We start from the raw sequence: 18448 nt of genomic DNA, 5'->3' as shown, positions 1-18448 counted from the left end.
TGTGTAAATCCTAGTTACAACGGGATGTAAATCCCATGGCAAAACATAGAAACAAAATAGAGACATCATTAGCATAGCGGCTGATCCAACAAAGTAAAATTAATTAGTTTAACCCAAGCTAAAGAATAAAAATGCGCATTTAATCAGATGCAACTACACTCACAATTTAAGAAACATTATTCAAATGCTTGGCTGAAAGAGATGCGGTTTTAATCTAGATTTAAACAGATAGAGTGTGTGTCTGAATTTACACTTAGTGACTCAACACAGTTCAGTGTACAAATGTAAACATTGATATTTATTATCATGTGTATTATAATTTATGCCGATTTTTCTAAAGGTCTCTTAAATTTTGAAGGTTTCGTGGTTTCTATCAACCTTGAACCTGTATTTAATGTTTTCTGCATTGTATTTTCTGGAGTAGTATTTTTATGTTTTTTTTTTCATATTTTTTGAGGATGAAGGCCACAGCATAACCATGTTAGCATTTCTAACTCTTTCCAAATGTAAAATAAATTTTTGTCAGACTTGTTATACAGCGGAGTTGGTTTTGGATGCATAGATTTTACAAGAACAAGTTATGGGAAGTGTTTTCCCTCTTATTTAAAAGTTGTTAAATATTAATATTTCTGTCTTCACTATACATGATTGTATTGTTAGTTGAATTCTGTTGCCATTTACTATTATTTTCCCCTGCTGTCTGTGTATCCATCACCCATTAAGAAACACTGACACAAACTATATTAGTCAGAACCTGTTGTAATGTCTGAGTGAGTATGAGTACAGTCATACACAGGAAGTTGTGTAAGAGAACATGTTTAATCTCATGCTGTTTCCTGTGTCTCAAAAGTGGTCCCTGATGCTGACTCCTTCAGTGTTAATCTGAAGGCTTCAAAGGGGCCACTACAGGAGGGAGACGCACTGGACATCCGCTGCAGTGTGAATGCACAGAACCTTCCTGGTCATTTCTTCTCTGTGACTTGGCTGAAGGACCAGCAGAGAGTGGCCCAGATCGGATCCTCTGGGGTGCTCACCGTTTTCGACAGTTATAAAGACAGAGAGAATGCAGCAGAGATGAGAGCAGTGAAAACCAGTCACATGGACTACCTGCTGACCGTCCGTTCGGCTCGGACTGAGGACCACGGCCAATACCAGTGTGAAGTGTGGCAGGAAAACATGAATGAAGATGGTACCTTCAAAAAAATACAAAAACAAATGTCCAGTCCAGAGACTGTGAGCATCACGGCTAAAGGTAATTAATGAGACAACTGTTTCTCCTGTGTAGAGTCATTGTAGAGTTTGCTAAAGTGTTCTGAATCAGTGCATTGCTAGGGAATTGCAAAACTGTCCAGAGGAAAAAAGAAAGTAAAATACAAAATTAACAATGGAATGAGAAATATTAAAATATGCAGCTAAAACAAAATAAATGCAATGATTTGGTGGGGCTGGTGAATATGTTAGAAGGGTGCAAAACTAGTTAAACTATGGCTAGCAATTATATAAAATATATTTTTGTGGTACATAATCTAGTCACAGTTTTACCAAGGAATGCTTGCATTACAAGACATACATTTTGCCTGTTTTTTGTCTGTCTGGTCAGAGAGTAATCTGGCGGTGGTCATGCTGATGAAGGATGCGGTCACTGAGGGAGATGCACTACACGTCTCCTGCTCAGTGTCAGGATTCAAGGGTCCTTTATCAGTGTCATGGCAACACAAGAAAGACCCGGGGGCTTCCTTCAGTGATGTCGTTAGTCTGACCCATGAGGGAGTGATGAAAGATGTTGGGGCAAGGTATCAGAGCAGAAATGTCCAAACATTTCATTCTCCAGCTGGAAACTTTACTCTACAGCTTGGTGCATCTGCAGTATCTGACAGTGGAGAATATAAGTGCATTGTGTCTGAATGGACAGTACAGAGCAATGGAGAGATGAAAGCCATCACCCAATCTCAGCAAAAAGCCATTACAGTTAAATCTATTGGTAAGATTACTATATAATAACACATTATTCTCAGTAACAGAGAAAAATGTCAAGAAATTCTGTCATAAATTATTTGTCATTACTCTGCTCAAATATGTTCTGTTACTGATATTAGAATTTTAATAATCACTGCAGACGTTTCTTTTCAGAATCTCTAATGGTGGTGAGCTTGACAAGTCGTACATCAAATGTACCTATAGATTCTCCAGTACAACTGCTATGTCGAGTCAGAGGGCCTAGAGTGTCTTTGGCTCTACGCTGGATGTTTCAGCCCCACAATTCAACTGTTCAAACAAATATTTTATCCATAAGTCACACTGGAGAAATGACCTGGAGAGCAGATCAGAGAAACTATCAGCTGAACATTCAAGCACGGCCGGAAGACACTCGTTTCACTCTCATGGTGCCAAGAGCCAGCAAACAACAAAAAGGACAGTACCAGTGTCAAGTTGATGCCTATCAAAAGGATGTACAGAAAGCCTTTAAGAACTCCAACCTGTTAGCTGTGATTGTACACAAACCTGGTAAATACAGCTACTTATTCAAAGTGTATTATGTCGAAACGATACATTGACCTTCAAATATTTTGACATACTCTAATCTTTATACCCAGTACCCTATCCCCAAACTGTTAAAGTTACCTCAAACCCATCTTGGTCACATTTTGTTTGTGTCCTTGTTACATAAAATTGCACAGATAAGTCTGATTTAGTGTTATAATCACTTGTAATAATGCATAATTCACTGTTATTGCTGTTTTTAGTAAATACAAATAGTTCTAGAGACGTTACTATTGTTATAAAAGACTATAAAAATAGTGATAAAGAATGAGCAGGTGTGTACGCGAAATTTTGACATTTGGTACACATGAGAGAAAATTGTGATTTGGAAAATTATACCAGGTCTTTCAAAATTACAACATAATTGGAAACTAAACCATGGCACCACAAACAGAAACACAAATGAGCGTTAATGTGACACACACAATACTAATATACATACCTATAGACTACTTTAAAAGAGACTACTGTAAAATGTCCATATGGTCTCTGCACATACTGTGCAAAATATTGGAACCCACCATTGTTTTTTTTTAACTGTAGTTTATTGAACATCACTCTGTCTCTTTCTCAGACAGCAAGATGAGCCTGCTGTCACCCACTTCTCGTCTGGAAACCACTGTCGACACTGATGCTAAGCTTGAATGCTCAGTCATGAAGACAACCACAAATACGTCTCGTTTCACAGTAGCATGGATGTTTGGGTCCCAGGTGCTCTTAACTATGGACTTAGATGCTGTAGTCAAGTTTGGCCCTGCAGCCGGCCTGGAGATGGACCAGAGGATCCGTTTGGAAATAAGACAGAAACAGAACTTCCAGATGACTATCCAGCAGGTCAGAACATCTGACAGTGGACAATATCACTGTGAGGTGGAAGAGTGGCTCCAGGATCCTCTTGTTGACTGGTATTCCCTCAAGAAAATGTCTGTTTCCACAGAGCTGGTTGTCAAAGAGAAAGGTAAGAATATTTTACTTCACTGAAATGGTCTTTTAATTTAACCACAATATTCTAAACATAAAAATGTTTTACATTGATTAGATTATTTTTTGCTTTAATTTAATCAGTGGTCAATGACAAATATAAGAGTGTCCAAGAGAAAGAAAAGGAAAAATCTTCCAAAATGACTGAAAATGCATGTGCCAAATTATTAGAAATGGTCTTGCATTTATTTTGGATGTTGGAAAAGAGGATCCTATCCATCACTACAGTTTCAGAATAGCCCAGAATCTGTTAATGGGATATCTTTATTGTCATACTCTTATAACAGTTGTCTATACACAGAAAACCAGCAACAAGCACAGGTTAGACTTCTGTAGACCTACACCTGATACTTTCCATCTGGTTGTTGTAAACTCTGATATAGGTGATAGTGGAAGCTACCAGTGCAGAGTTAAGCAATACCAACTTGATTGTGAGGGCCAATGGAAACCAAGTGTGACCATCTGTCTGGTTGTAGGTTGGAGAGTCCAGTTTTGAAATATTATATTGGCCTACCACAACTTTATTGGTTGCACTTTATTTTACAGTACGTGTACTAACGTGTACTTATAGTGAACTTACAGTGTATTTATCTAAGAAAGTTCTGGTAATACAAGGTAACTACATGGGGCAGGGTTAGGTTTAGGGGTAGGTTCAGGGTTAGTACCTAGTTATTACATAGTTATTGAAATTACTATAATAAGTACATAGTATGTACATGAGGAACAGGACTGTAAAATAAAGTGCTACCACTTTATTTATCCTCCTCATAAGATCACTTATATTTTCTACTTTATCTAATGGTATATATATTTAAAAAAATCATTCATTCATTACAAATAAGGATGATTAATATTAAGTATCGACTGTTTTTGCTTTATCCAAGTAAAATAGTTTCAGAGTCATAAGAGAACCGTTGCTTCTCCCTTAAACACGGCTTTTTCCTTCCTGAAGTATTCAACTTTTTTGAATATATTAAGTGAGTCAACAATTAAATGAGCCATTCATGAAGACAGGTATGTGCTTAGTTTCAGAGTGAATCAGCCATGAATCACTGGCTTGCTACTACTAACTGGTGGTTTTAGTTTAATAAATATAAAATTATTCCCCCCCCCATTTACTGTTTCTATGTTCCGTTGATTTTTAAAACATTAAATTAATGGCATCTCTGAGCTCCATTTGGCATCTCTACAGAACATTTAAAAACCAATTCAGATGCCACTATTGTGCCACATCTACAGTGCGAATTTGTTTTTGGTGATACTGATATCATGTTTCATATGATTGGTAACAGTCCTGTGTTTTATTAATCTAATTGTGTTTATTGAAAAAATGCAAGAATTTACATGAAAAGGGTTTGCACACAAAAATGCCCCTGAAAATCAATGTAAGGAGCAAAAATTGCCCTTTGATGAAAAAGTGAATCTGTTGTTTGACCTTTGATGTTTTGTTTAATTTAAACAGAAAGTAAACTGCATGTTCAGAAGGACAATCGGATGCTCAACGTTACAAACCATCAGGCTGGGTTCACCATTGACTGTGTCATTGACTCACAATCCAGTGATAAATCCGTCTTTGAGGTCACCTGGTTCAAGGTTCAGAAAGAAGGACAAGTCGCTATATTCACTGCCAGGCGTGACGGTATCTTACACAGTGCAATTGCTGATAGAAATCTGGTGTTTGGACGACCACTTGCCACACACTATAAACTGACTGTGCTACAGATCAGCCCCACTGATATTGGGCAATACTACTGTCAGGTTGAGGAGTGGCTTCTAACTTCTAACACCTGGAAGAAATTTGCTTCAGATAAATCTGGAGAGCTCTCCATCCACGTTCACACTGAAGGTAAGATGTTCTAAGCATTTTTTTAATTAGCTTGCAAGAAAATATATACAGTTTGGCTGTTTGGCAAATTAATATACATACAGTATATGCACAATGGTGCAGTATCAATCCAATCAAGCCTCGACTCAATGGGCAAATATGTAAAAAGTACAGATAATCATTTTCTGAATAGGTGGTTTGTCTAAAGGTCTCCCTGAATTATTTTATTTGAGTGATATCTATCATGTAAGGGCATAACATAAAAAAAAGTAAAAAACTTATAGCGCATTCATCCATTAACTCAAATGCATAATAAATAATAAATAAATATATATTTTCCTTTACAGAAAGCCACAATCTAACATTTGATTTGTTTCCTCAGGTGAAAAACAGATAGACCCACTGTTAATAACATTGGCCATTGCTATTCCACTGATTTGTTTTCTTGTATTGGTCATAATATTCTTGTTGAGAAAGAGCCACAAGAAAAAATATGAAATAAGTATGAAATATGAACTGAAGAAGATGAAGAAGAAGAAGAAGAAGAAAGACTGTCTGTGGGCTGAAACAAATGTCCTTAATGGGCCTTCTACCAATTAGATTGTTGTTTTAAAATGTCTCTTTATTATCAGTTATGATTACATACATTCACACTGTAATCATTTCACTTCTAAGAAAGTTAATATTGCTGTACAGTAGGCCTAAACGTTTCCTAATTTTCTGTTGACTGCAAAGTTACAAGAAAAAAAGAAGAAAAGAAAGTATTTTGGTTGCTTGTTTTATCAACATTTCACATCTAATCAACTCCTGACAAACATTTTAATTATTATTTGACATAACTCAGTGAGTTATTTGATGTTTTACCATAGCGGATGGCAACCAGTGCCATGACTGCCAACATTGGCACAGGAGGAAATACACACGTGAGCAAGACATACACACATGAGCAAGACAGATGAATGTATATCTTTTAAAGTTACTCACAGCTGCCTGACAATCTATACTTTCAGTTTATCTTATTTTCTTCTCCTTTTTTATAGCCAAACAGCCAGTTTTGGCCAGTTACTGGCAGAAAAATCCACTGTAACTGCACTGCAGGTTAAAGTAGCAGCTAGCTCTGTGCCTTTTTTTTTCTTTAGTTGTGCTGCCAAACTTAGTGGATGCAGCTTATAGTTTTGTTGTATTTGTTACTCTTAGCTTTGAGAAATTATGCTATCAATGTTGATGTTTTTCAGCTCAGTTTCTTTAAATTTCCACGAGATGACAATTACACTGATGGGTGAACTACTGTACAACATAAAGAAAGAGAAAATTAGAAATCGGTTATTCAAAGTCTAGCTTAAGCCGGAAAATAGACTACTTTCAGGATTGATTAAATGTTTTGGTTGAATGTTTAAAACACGTTTAAATTGTCTGACAATTGCTTCAGAAATATTTTAAATTGTGCTTTATTAATATGTCAGTGTGCAAATCAGTTAAGCCAGTCTGTGACTGGTAATGCTGATAACTTGAATGATTACTTTTTAACATTGACAAAAATACATATCAAAAAAAAAAAAAAGTTTAGGTTTTGGTTTGTACATGAAGGTGCTTTGATGTTTGTTATAAATGTTGAGCCTTTGCTTAAGAAATATAACTTGTCAAATTAATTATGTTTGTAAAGCTGTAGCTGAATGGTCATCATTTTCCCATAATGTAACCAGATTTGAGTCTCTGACTAATATAGGGTCTTGACTTTTACTGGTACCATGTAAATAAATTTACTTATTTGTACACAATGTAAATGCATTTTCCTTCCAACTTTGATACTGGCTCTGTTGTCTTCGTGTTTATAACTGTTTGTTTATAATGTATAATGTAATGTTTTGTCAGTGGGGACCATCAACTGTTGGGCTAGGAATATTCTCCTAAATATCTTCTATTGGGTTTTAACAGAAGAAATAAACAATTTAAGGTTAAGTAGTAACTCAATATACATTTTTGAGTGAACTATCCCTTTAACAGCCAGTATGGAGCTTATATAAAGAGATGAATGTCACCTTTTCCATTGAGAAAGTTCTGGTGTGGCAACTTACAATAATGCAGGAGCTTATATAAACAGATCAATGTCACCTTTTCCATTGAGGAAGTTCTGGTGTGGCAACTTACAATAATGCAGTCAGAGGTAAAACTGTCAGTCAGGCCCGTCTACATACAGTCCACCCATTCATTCAGACTGATACAACTACACAAAAGCCTCACTACAGATCCCCTGAGGGTGGGTGGGTGGACCGGTTTTACCTGAAACAGCTGAGACGGTACGAAAGTGAAAGAAAATGAAAACCCTTGGGGAAGTATTTAATCTTTTCGTCTGTGTCATATTATCAAGATTCAGTAAGTAATGCTGTTTATTTATTTTCAATAATCTGTTCTTATCATTATGGGTTGCATAACAAATGCGTCCTCAAGTGCATCAGAAGATGTCCAGGTTAAGCAAACAATGAATTAGACTGTCTCCACAAATCAATCTCTTCGCTGAAGTCTCCTAATGTTAAAGACAATGCTGAAGTAGCAGCCAAAGTGTTAGACCTGCTAGGAAACCAGCTAATACACTGTTGCATTGAGGTTATCGTTTTCACCGTAAACCAAAAAAAAATTGTTGCTGTTAACTTTTAGATGTTTTAGATGAGTATGTTTTAGATGCTTAACCTTGCCCCACTTTATAAATGTTATTCAGATGCTGTAAGTTCTGTCATGTTTGTTGAGAATGGGAAGAGTGTGACTCTACATCCAAATATATAAGGGATTCCTGAAGACATTTTGTGGACATTCAATGGAAACAAGCTGGCTGAACATGATTTAATTGAATTTCAAGATTATGGTCAATTCAGAGGAAGATCAGAGCTCCAAATCACTACAGGGCAGCTCACTGTTTTCCGCATGACCAGACAGGACAGTGGCATTTATAGGTCTGCAATACAGATCGATGGAAAGCTGCAAAATTCTGAAAATGAAGTTCGAGTGATTGGTAAGTGGCTTTTTGTAATGGAGAATGAAAACAAGACATCAATATGGCTGGCATATCTGCATTATCATGCTTTTTGTCATTAAAGCACAGCTGGTGAAGCTGGATAACCAAGAAAATCCTGCTGCAGCTATTTAAGGAAACTAGCATACAAATACTGTACCAACTATGCTGGTTTTTCAAGAGCCTGAGATGCTGCCATGTTCTGTGGATGAATGTAAAGAATCACATTGTGATGGTATAAACATGGTTTAAACATAAGTTTTTCTAGACTTTCCAAGAAGTCAATTTTTTAAACAATGCAAAATAAGCAACTACAATAATACTTATAATAGTATTACTACTACTACTAATAATAATAATATCAAGCTGGACTATGTATGACAATAGAATGCAACAAAACATAATGGGCATTGTTGAGAATTTTACACTAAATAAATGTCATTAACTATCTTAAGCCCAGCAGGTCTACTAGTTGGTATTTGTTTAAAACATTTCAGGTTCTAGTAGCCATGCTATTTAGCCTGAGCGTGTTTTTATAAAGAAGTATTTTTCCCGTATTCTCCATGTTTCCATCAGATGCTGTGCAGGAACCTAATGTGACCTGTATACTGAACAATATTACAGAATCAAATACATTATTCTGCTCAGTTTCATCTCCGTTCCACACAACCTTTGAATGGACTGGATCTAATTTGACACAAGACTCTGGGCAAGAACTTCACGACAGCAAGGAGGAGAAGCCCGATTCAGTCTTTACCTGCACTGTGAAAAATGAAGTTAGCCAAAAGAGCACCAGTTCTGATGATGAATCTGAATTACGATCATTTATTATGTTCTTGTAATTATGATTTCCACAAACAGATAAGAATAGCATTCTACCAGTTATTTTAGCCATCATCTGTGCTATTATTATGGTGATCACAATGGGTGTTGTCTTTTCCTTCATTTACCAAAGCCGAAATAAGGGTAAGACATATAGGTGTTCATAACCTCAAAATGTGTATGATTTGGCTTTCAGTTTTCCCAGATGTGCAACAATAATGGCATAGTTCAAGAAGATCTGGGGCCAGGTGCATAAACTTAAGCCATGTTAGAACTGATCTTACTTTTCCTACAACACAAAGAAGTATTATTGTTTGTATAAACAATCGACCTTTTCATAACTGAATTAAAAAAAGTCACGAACAGTCTTGAAGAGAAAAGAGTAGGTGACTAACTTTTTAAGACTAGTCTAAAGAGTTTATGCAACCAGTCCCTGGAGTAAAACATTAGTATTTAGTTTGTGCTCTTTGATGCTCTACAAATTCTATTCATGAATTATCTTCTGTGTCATTTAGCTAAATATAGAACAAAACCAAATTTGACAAAAATGGGTGCATTCTCAGGGACAGAAGAACAAGGTAAGTTTAAAATCACAACTTTTCACTACTTCTGAGTTTTGAATCTGGGTGTCGAGACCTGTGAAGCTCTGGTTGACATGCAGCTTGTTTATTCAATGGCAGTGCGTAGTAACCATTTTGAAGATAAAAAAAAAGTGCAAAAGTGTCAAATAAACAAAGCCCATGTGATACAGTTACTGTAGATTCATATATATTTGGACACAGACACAGTTTTTATTATTTTAGCTGTTGACCCAAACATATTCAGGTTACAGTTATATAATGAATATGGGCTTAAAGTGCACACTCTGAGCTTTAATTTGATGGTATTATCATCACAACTGGATTAAGGAATTACAACGCTTCAAAATGTACATCCTGCCTTTTTAAAGTGCCATAAGTAATTGGACAACTCAAAAGCCTTTTCATGGACAGATATGGGCTATTCCTTCATTATTTGAAAGTGACGTGACATTCAGCCAAGTATGGTGACCCATACTCAGAATTTGTGTTCTGCATTTAACCCATCCGAAGTGCACACACACACACACACACACTGTGAACAGAATGGCCGGTATCCAGGACGCCCGCCAATCATGCAGTCATCACCGTCCCGGATCCGTTTCACACTCCAGTACTGTAGGTGGCAGCAATGCACCTTAAATTGGATGCCAGCTGCACTGGCTGTGGCCGCCAAGTAAGAAGAATAAGAAGTGGAACTTCTTTTACGGTCTATGAAGTGGAAGAGTAGGAAGAAATGAACAGCAAAGACGTTTAACGTTAGATAGAAGCATAGAAACAAACAAACAATATGCATAACTCGGCCGCGGGTTAAAAACCGGAAAGAAAGGGGCTGAGAAGGCGAGAGAGAGAGAGAGAGAGAGAGAGAGAGAGAGAGAGAGAGAGAAAAAAAAGAGGAATTTAGATACTGAACCCGCTAAATTTCCCAAACTAACTGAAATATATAGCAATATTTTCCAGCAGCAGCACCTCACAGTTAAAGTGAAGCAGCGAAGAAGTGAGCCAGAAAGCTATGCAGCAACATGCCACCAGTGATGATGATGATGAGGGACAGAAAGATGAGCGGGTTCCACAGGCAGATCCAGATCCAAGTATGGAACATGAGAGGAGAAAGAGAGTTACATGCTAGGGATGATGTTAGGAAGTGATATTAAGGTTGCTACATTTTAATGATTACAGTAGTCAAAACAGCTAAACTTCAACATTTTAGCTGTAAAATGTCACATGCAGTAGCTAATATTAAGAAATATGTTGTGCTTTTACTTTTAAAAATGTTGGTAACATTACAGTTAATGCTTACACAAACTTTGAAGATTTTGAATACAGAAGTTACATTTGTAATGGTGTATTTTCATTTAGATGTGGTATTATTATGTGCAGTAAGATTAATTACTGCATAAATTAAGATTATTAAGTAATAAATTCATTTTAAGACAGCATAGAATAGATTGTATAATATGCTGTTATAATATAAATATACCAATTATGATAGACATATAACTCTAAATGAGTACAAGTACTAGAACACAATCTTTAAAAACTCCAGAAAAGACAGACTTGCAAAATATTCTTTATTTTAAGTCAAAAGTTACACTGGTGGTACTGTACATGAACATCCAGAACAATTTCACCGACAAGTGTTTCATAGATGTGAGAAGTCATTCTTCCTTGATATTTACTGCAATTTCAACCTTAAAAAAAAAGGTATCAATTCTTTTTGTTTAAAAGAGTTTAAAAAGTCATGTTAAGCACTTAGGCATCTAGACCAGTCAAATTAATTACAAGAGAACCATCTATAGTCAGAACTATTGTTTCTCATTCCAGAATGAAGCAACCTGGCTTCAGTCTCAGTCCGTTTCCTCTTCAGACTCCGATTCTGAAACAAGACTGTCATTTAATACATGAAGGACAAAAAAAACACTCATGTTTAACCATAACTGATACTCACCCTCTTCAGCATTTTTCAGCCACTCCACAAATTTCTTCATCTGCTCCAGGAAGACACTCTTTCCTTTGGCTAGGTGAGCTTCAGAATACCACTTAAGAACAGCCTCTTCACTCAAAACATCAACTAAAGGAAGAGATTAAAGTATGAGAAAAGGTTTAGCGACAACCCCAATTAAACCTCTAGAATCACAGATTCATCATTTCAGAAATGCTACCTTTGTAAAGCAGCAAAACAATCTTCTGGAAGGCTTTCATGAAGTGGATGTTGTCGTAACAGTACTCTTGAACTCTCAGCAGCAGAGTGAGCTCAGACTGGCCCTGTGTGGCGAAGGCCTTCAGAAGGGGGCTGTATTGCTGGGAAAGAGAAACAGAACCAAAAGTTAGGAATTGAGTTGGTCATAATACCAACAAGCCCTTTGGTATTGACCGATGAAACCAATGAAAAAGCAAATTGGTTCTCCGTGAATAGAACAAATGTTTAGCCATGTTAACCCCACTGGAGTCTAAAGCCATGGTTACTTCTATGCTCAACGCTTACCTTCAAGTGTTTAATGGCTTGTTCAGTGACCAGTTCCTCTTTCTTATTCCATTCCACTGAGCTCATGACACTGGTCCACATGATACCAATCACCATCTGCTCAGAGATGCCACTCTTCTTCATTTCCTCCTTGACATACACAATGATCTTCATGACAAAGCAGAGATCGACAATTGCTCATTAGTCTTGAATCACAAAATAACTCGATTCAGAATTGATACCAGTAGAAGGGTCTTTACATACCTCTTTAAAAGAAACCCCCTGCGACATCTGCTCTTGGAGCTCTTTCTGCAGCTCCTTGCGAGCTCCTAATGACCGCTGGTTGCGAGCAAAATCAGAGAGCTCTTTAAGCCCAGCATCAGTGAAGTATTTAGAGAAGTGGTCATAGCTTCGCTTGTTCACTGGAAACAGCTCCTGCAACAAGAGACAATCACAGGCTATGAGTAGAGGTTAAATCAAAAGACCTGCCAGAGAAAAAATGCAAAGGTTCACTTATGCTCTCAATGCATTAAGACTCACCATCAACCTGTTGTCCATGCCAACCTTACGCAGACTGGCAGCCACAGAGTTAATGTCCTTCTCATTGATCCACGCTTTAAACAGCTTCACAGCAAAGGCCGGAGACACACCTATTTAAAAAAACACCACATTTAGTACCAAAACCAAACCATAAAAAAAGCCTAGCATGACCAAGTGTCATACATACCTTCTTTGACCAAGTTGTCATTAAAGAGGCTGCCAAGGATCGAAGCCGATGGGCTGCCATTAGCCAGTAAAATGCCAGTGAGCATGGCAAGCTTGTTACGCTCAGACTCACTGAACCCTTTTAAAAACAGGAGCAGCTTTTTAATCTCCTCTTCAAAACCTTTCTCCAGGTACTTGTAACGCCGGATTAATTTGTTAAAAACCTAAAATCAGGCAAGATTAAGAGTTAGTTTGATAATATTAACACCATTAGACCCCATTTTTGTCCTTAGACCCTGTTCTGGAAGCACATTGTCAACAGACCTACTAAGAAACTTGAAATACCTGAGCATAGGCTTTCATGGTCTTAACATCTTCTGGTGCGGTGAAGAGACAGAAGTTAGTCCGAGTCATGTCGTCGGATAAGGCACCTCCCGGAGCTAATGGGAACGAAGACAAAAGCTCTAGTTAAACAATGATTCAGCCGAAACAGATGAGATCCAAGAATCCAACACCCTCTTACCCAGCATCCCACCAGCCACCAGGATATCAAACAGGGTTTCTGCATAGCGACGATAATCGAGCTTGGCTCCAGAGGAATCTAGGAACTTGGCAACAGCCTCTAAATCAGCACCAGTTTGATTTAATCCTTGTACAATGCTCTCCTGAAACTGTGTAGGGTCAAATCTCTCCTTTTCATCTGTTGAAAAAGAATGCAGAAGACAATTAGATGCAAGTTAGTGGCCAGTAGAGTGACACACAAGGCCTCAGTAATTATACGTTTTAGAGTAAAAGACCAAAAGAACATTCACTAGCTTACTCACATTTCAAACATTTAAATTATTATTAGTAAAAGCTGAATTATACTCAGCTAATTCTGTAATTTTTTTATACTGACATATCACACACAAAATTCAGCCAAGTAGTAACTACGAAGGGAACATTTTAAAGGCATGTCGTAAGTAATGGTCCAGGGCAAGCTGGTATAAACAGTAAAAACAAACCTCTCTTTCGAGTCTTAAACCGCTGGCCTGTAAGCGTTGGCTTCTGCTGCTTTTGATTACTCATAAAAGACACCCTGGAAAAGAAAACAAAATTTTAGCACAATTCACTTGGCTACAAACTCGAAGTACAGTTGAGAAAGACGGGAAAGGACATCTCGGAAAGTTAACGTTACTCTCAACAGGGGAAAAAACCCGTCCATTGTGATAGTTGTAACAACTGAAAACTATCGACAGTAAAACAAAATGAGTGAGCACACGAAAAAAAAAAAACATTAAAAGAAGTGACCGAATACGTTACCACTGATTCTCTGATGTTCTTTTACGTTTTAAAAAAGTAATTCATAAACCCTCTCAGCGTTTGACGTGGTTTAGTAACATGGATCAGAAAGTCGGTTAACGTTATTCGTTACCACTCATTACTAAATATAAAACAAGATATATATATGTAAGGAGTTTTAAACATGAATTCCTGGGTCAATTAAGTTACATTAAAGAAGATATAAAATAAGCTCACGTTAAAAAAATACAAGACAAAAGCAACGCTTACCAAAATATGAATAAAGACAACTGGTTCCGAGGAGTAAATCAACCGAGCTGTGATAACGAGCACAGACAGCACACTTTCACCTCACATAAACTCAGCACGAAGTTGATAAACCTTCAGAAGGGCTGTACTAGTTCAATTACAGAGGGGGGACCAGTGACGACGAATGCGGGGAAAAAAGGTATAAAAGCAACTAAGTGGCTCTGTTTTATTAGATTTTTTAAGTATTTAAATATAACCATGCAGTTTAAAAAAATACGTACTTTTAATATTTATAAAAATATAACTTTACATGTAAAGTTATACCCCACCCCCTCTGTATAGTGGCCAAATAGAAATCACCCGGTTTCCGGATTTGAATGAATCATATCCACCTTTTCCTTGTCGTAAAAATGGGCGCGGCCCTTTGTAATTTGAATGAGTCTGGCTTCCGGTCACATCTGCTTCCACTCCGTCCAGCTATTTTTAACTGAACAAAACGTTGGTGGATGGCTGAACCTTTGCTTACTAACTACCAGGCCTTTGGTTGTAGATTGTGTAATTAATTATTCTTATTTGTATTATTATTATTATTATTATTTTAACAAAGATCATGTTGATAATTTAGAATTCTTAGAAATGTATCAGATATATAAGTATAAGTTTAAAAGTCTCATATAGGAACTTGTGGGTTTAAAGTTAAACAGAGAACGAAAGGATTCCCAGAGGTTTGCCAGATAAGATGATTCTGTCTGCGAGGATCAAGAACCCCAAAATGGTCTCTTTCATTTTTATGGTGTTGTTTAAATTTTGTCTTAATCAATCTATATGCATCAGTGTTAATTTTGACACAAAATTTTAATTTAGTTTTAGTTTTAGTCTTTTGACTATAATTCTTTTTAGTTTTAGTCAAGTTTTAGTCATCTGATTTGTTTTAATTTTAGTCTTATTTTAGTCGACTAAAATTGCTTGGTATTTTAGTCGACTAAAATTGCTTGGTATTTTAGTCGACTAAAATAAGACTAAAATCAATAACAGATTTACTAGACAATTTTTTACAGCTGGTATAGGAAACAAACTTAACCAAAATATATAAAACACAAATTCAACTTTATTTCAACACAACTGTGTTGAAATAAAAAAAAAAAATTTCGATTCAAAAGCTTTTATGCAGCAACAAACACTGTCATGATAATGTAAACAATAACTAGCTGCCAATTGACCATCAATAAAAGAAAAATAAAGTTAGGTCCAGGACCTTAAAGCTTACAGCTGAGCTGAACAATAAGTGCATACATTTAAAGTAAATATTTAATAAGTTGGCAGCTAGGTGGATAAAAAAAGTAACAAGATTTTATAATTTACACTTTGTTTTGTTTTGTTCGTCGTCAAACGTGAAGTGAGCTGTGGACATTTTGTCGCTCTTTTAGACAGTAGGGACTTTAAGCAACAGCTGCAAATGGAACGGCTACAGCGACCGGAAGTTTGCCGTCACACCGCTGTAGCCAAGAACGTAAAAGTCACTAAGCAACGGTAAAACAGAACAGCGCAACGCAGCATTAATTCATTTATTGAGATCCAAAAAAATATATAATTTAAAAAAGCAAGAGAAGGATTGCTTTTGGCGTTAAATGACAATCTTTTGTCAGAAGAGGAGTTTTTAATATTGTATGATGTAAATAAGTCTAAAAACATAACATTTATTTACCTAACCTCTCACGTTGTAGCGACTCCGGCAAATCAGCTGTTCTCCCGTAGTAGACCGTTAAATTAGAACGTCACAAAGTAGCAGTTAAATTCGCGCAGGCGCAATACAACACCAGAATGGCGTTGCGGTTCCACCAGAGGCTGTTGCTTAAAGTCCCTATCACCTCTTCGAATGCCGTCTTCCCGGGAGCTCATAAAAACTGAAAACCTTCGCTTCACGTCTCAATAAGTCAGGCTCTGATTGGTTCTCTTCTCTCATGCAGTCTGTTCTATTTTGCCGGTTCTTTTGCTCATTCCTCGCATCTCTCCCGTCTGCTGATTTGATTTTCGTCACAGTCTATTTTCGTCTCGTCCTTTATTCGTTGACGATAATGTCAATCAATTTAGTCATAGTTTTAGTCTCCATCAGTGCCTTCTATTTTAGTTTTCGTTTCGTTTTCGTCTGCAAAAATATATTCGTGACGAAAATAATGACGAAAATATTTAGTCAACGAAATTAACACTGATATGCATAACTATTTAAACAAACAAACAAAAGTGTTAATAAAATAATGTTCTTTAAAGCAACAGTTTGCAGTAATAATAATAATACTAAAAAAACTTTATTAAACTGGTGATCCATAAAATCTTTATTTTTGAGCATACATTCTGTTGTACATACAGTTATCATAAATTGGTCCCAGAAAGTACCCAAATATTATAATAGATTCAGGGTAACATAACATAAAACGTCACATTATGAGTCAACACATGGCAAAAGATCTTGTGTTTTTATGCAACCTTCCCTGGAACAAATGTCTTTCACAACACTTTGCTGCGTCACATGACAGAGACATATCAAACTTGATTCCAGTAATTGTGACTGAAGTATCAACTTATATATAAAAATTACTCTCATGCCTACGTATGACTTTTTCATACAAATCATAGTTTAAGACATTTCATGACATTTTGTATGTGTTTTGTGTAAATGTTCCTGAATAGACTTGCCCTGTCTTCTTTAGCATTTGTTGTTATTATAAGACTAAGTCGGTGTCAACCGCAAAAGAAAAGAAAATAGCTTACTCAGCATTTTGGTTTAGTTTGACAGAAAATTCTGACAATTTAAAAAACACACCCAGTGCTTCATGTGTTCTTTGCCATGTCATTCATCTGACACACATGACCACAGACTTTAAACGTAACACATGTTCAGACTTTCTCATTCTATAGTATCATGGGCTCTATTGCTCACTGTAAAAAAAATGGCCCTGAATTTAACGGTAAAAGACTGTAAAAATGCTACAGTAAAAATCTCTTAAATGGTTAATGGTAAATTCCCCTACTATTTACAGTGAAAAACTGTATTGGACATTACATGTAATTTTATGATAGTAAACCGTATTAGGAAGTGAAAAAATATAGTATAATTTAAAGTTAATAACCGTAAATTGACATTCCCAGAATTCCCTGTTTTTTTTTACTATGTTTCTTCTTAGTTTTTTCTAATCAGATTTGTATATTAGCATTGTATGTTAGACCTAATTTTGTTAAATGAATGTTTATCAGATTATTTCAGATTCATGTGTACTACAGTAGGTTGTTATATTAACATTATATCAGTTAATACAATTACGATATTTTACTGCAAAAATTTAATTTAAAAAACGTAAAACCTAAATGGTTGCTACCCTATTTTTTATGTCTATAACGTCCATTTAATTTATTTCCAAAATATCAGTGCTGTATCCACAAAGTATATGAACACTTTAAAATATATAAATGTCATAAGCACACAAACAGATTTGTTAGGTCTTAAATATTGAAACTGTTCTGTTGAAAATTAATGCAAAAATATTGTTTACTTTGTGGTTAAGTTAGTGGATTATACTTTTTTTTTTAACAAGTCACAAACAGGTTGGATAGATTTTAAGACACTGACCAAAAATGCTAAAGAAATAAAATAACTGAGACAAGGTGAGAGTCGATGCTGATGTGACCACACTGATAAATAGTTAGTACACTTACTAGAATATGTAAGCAATTAGGCCAAGTATTTACCAAAGGGGGTTGCTGGCAACAAGAATACTAATCTACAAACCAATAAATTGTGTCCTCTGTTGTATCTTCTGTCATTTTGATGGGATAAATGCAGAGCACTAATTCTGAGTATGAGTCACCATACTTGGCCTCACGTCACTTTCAACTTATGAATTTTACTCATAACCTAGGGTATATGTTTTTGGGTTTTTAACTGTGTTGTTTAATGTTTGTTTGATACATTTATTCATTTATTTGGATTATGATTATTA

At 36.1% G+C, this 18448-nt stretch overlaps 3 protein-coding genes across 4 annotated transcripts in view; 2 read left to right on the top strand and 1 right to left on the bottom strand.

Annotated features, from left to right (window-relative positions):
- The window catches only part of LOC113109049 (immunoglobulin superfamily member 2-like), a 72461-nt gene extending 65346 nt beyond the window's left edge, over positions 1-7115 (top strand). For both annotated transcript variants that reach the window (XM_026272571.1, XM_026272570.1), the window contains exons 4-9: positions 851-1252; positions 1601-1981; positions 2131-2505; positions 3116-3499; positions 4985-5368; positions 5730-7115. In XM_026272571.1, coding sequence (XP_026128356.1) covers positions 851-1252; positions 1601-1981; positions 2131-2505; positions 3116-3499; positions 4985-5368; positions 5730-5947 — 2144 coding nt within the window. In that variant the 3' untranslated portion in view covers positions 5948-7115. The remainder of the gene's footprint in view (positions 1-850; positions 1253-1600; positions 1982-2130; positions 2506-3115; positions 3500-4984; positions 5369-5729) is intronic.
- A 433-nt stretch (positions 7116-7548) lies between these two features.
- On the top strand, positions 7549-9432 carry LOC113108085 (CD48 antigen). Its single transcript, XM_074559928.1, is given in 5 exon segments — positions 7549-7720; positions 8064-8354; positions 8931-9149; positions 9216-9268; positions 9373-9432. Coding segments are annotated over 5 exon segments (681 nt in total). The 5' UTR covers positions 7549-7662.
- A 1879-nt stretch (positions 9433-11311) lies between these two features.
- Positions 11312-14614, bottom strand: LOC113109047 (basic leucine zipper and W2 domain-containing protein 1-B). The gene is made up of 11 exons (XM_026272567.1): positions 14475-14614; positions 13928-14001; positions 13447-13623; positions 13269-13363; positions 12946-13147; positions 12759-12868; positions 12483-12653; positions 12240-12386; positions 11917-12055; positions 11703-11825; positions 11312-11630 (listed from the first exon to the last, which is right to left on the bottom strand). The coding sequence occupies exons 2-11, from the start codon at positions 13989-13991 to the stop codon at positions 11602-11604; spliced, it is 1257 nt and encodes a 418-aa protein (XP_026128352.1). The 5' UTR covers positions 13992-14001; positions 14475-14614; the 3' UTR covers positions 11312-11601.
- Positions 14615-18448: the final 3834 nt, after the last annotated feature.

The sequence above is a fragment of the Carassius auratus genome, chromosome 9 (assembly GCF_003368295.1).
Source record: "Carassius auratus strain Wakin chromosome 9, ASM336829v1, whole genome shotgun sequence".
Lineage (NCBI taxonomy): Eukaryota > Metazoa > Chordata > Actinopteri > Cypriniformes > Cyprinidae > Carassius > Carassius auratus.
Note: the sequence above shows the minus strand (reverse complement) of the source record. Positions and strands in the feature narration are given on the sequence as shown.

What these genes read in the sequence shown, in the direction of transcription:
- LOC113109047 (XM_026272567.1), bottom strand. Translation starts at nt 13,991, where the DNA reads ATGAGTAATCAAAAGCAGCAGAAGCCAACGCTTACAGGCCAGCGGTTT. An exon ending in CCATGAAAGCCTATGCTCAG is followed by an intron (nt 13,148 to 13,268) that starts GTATTTCAAGTT and finishes GCCTGATTTTAG; the next exon opens with GTTTTTAACAAATTAATCCG. An exon ending in TGACAACTTGGTCAAAGAAG is followed by an intron (nt 12,869 to 12,945) that starts GTATGTATGACA and finishes TTTTTTAAATAG; the next exon opens with GTGTGTCTCCGGCCTTTGCT.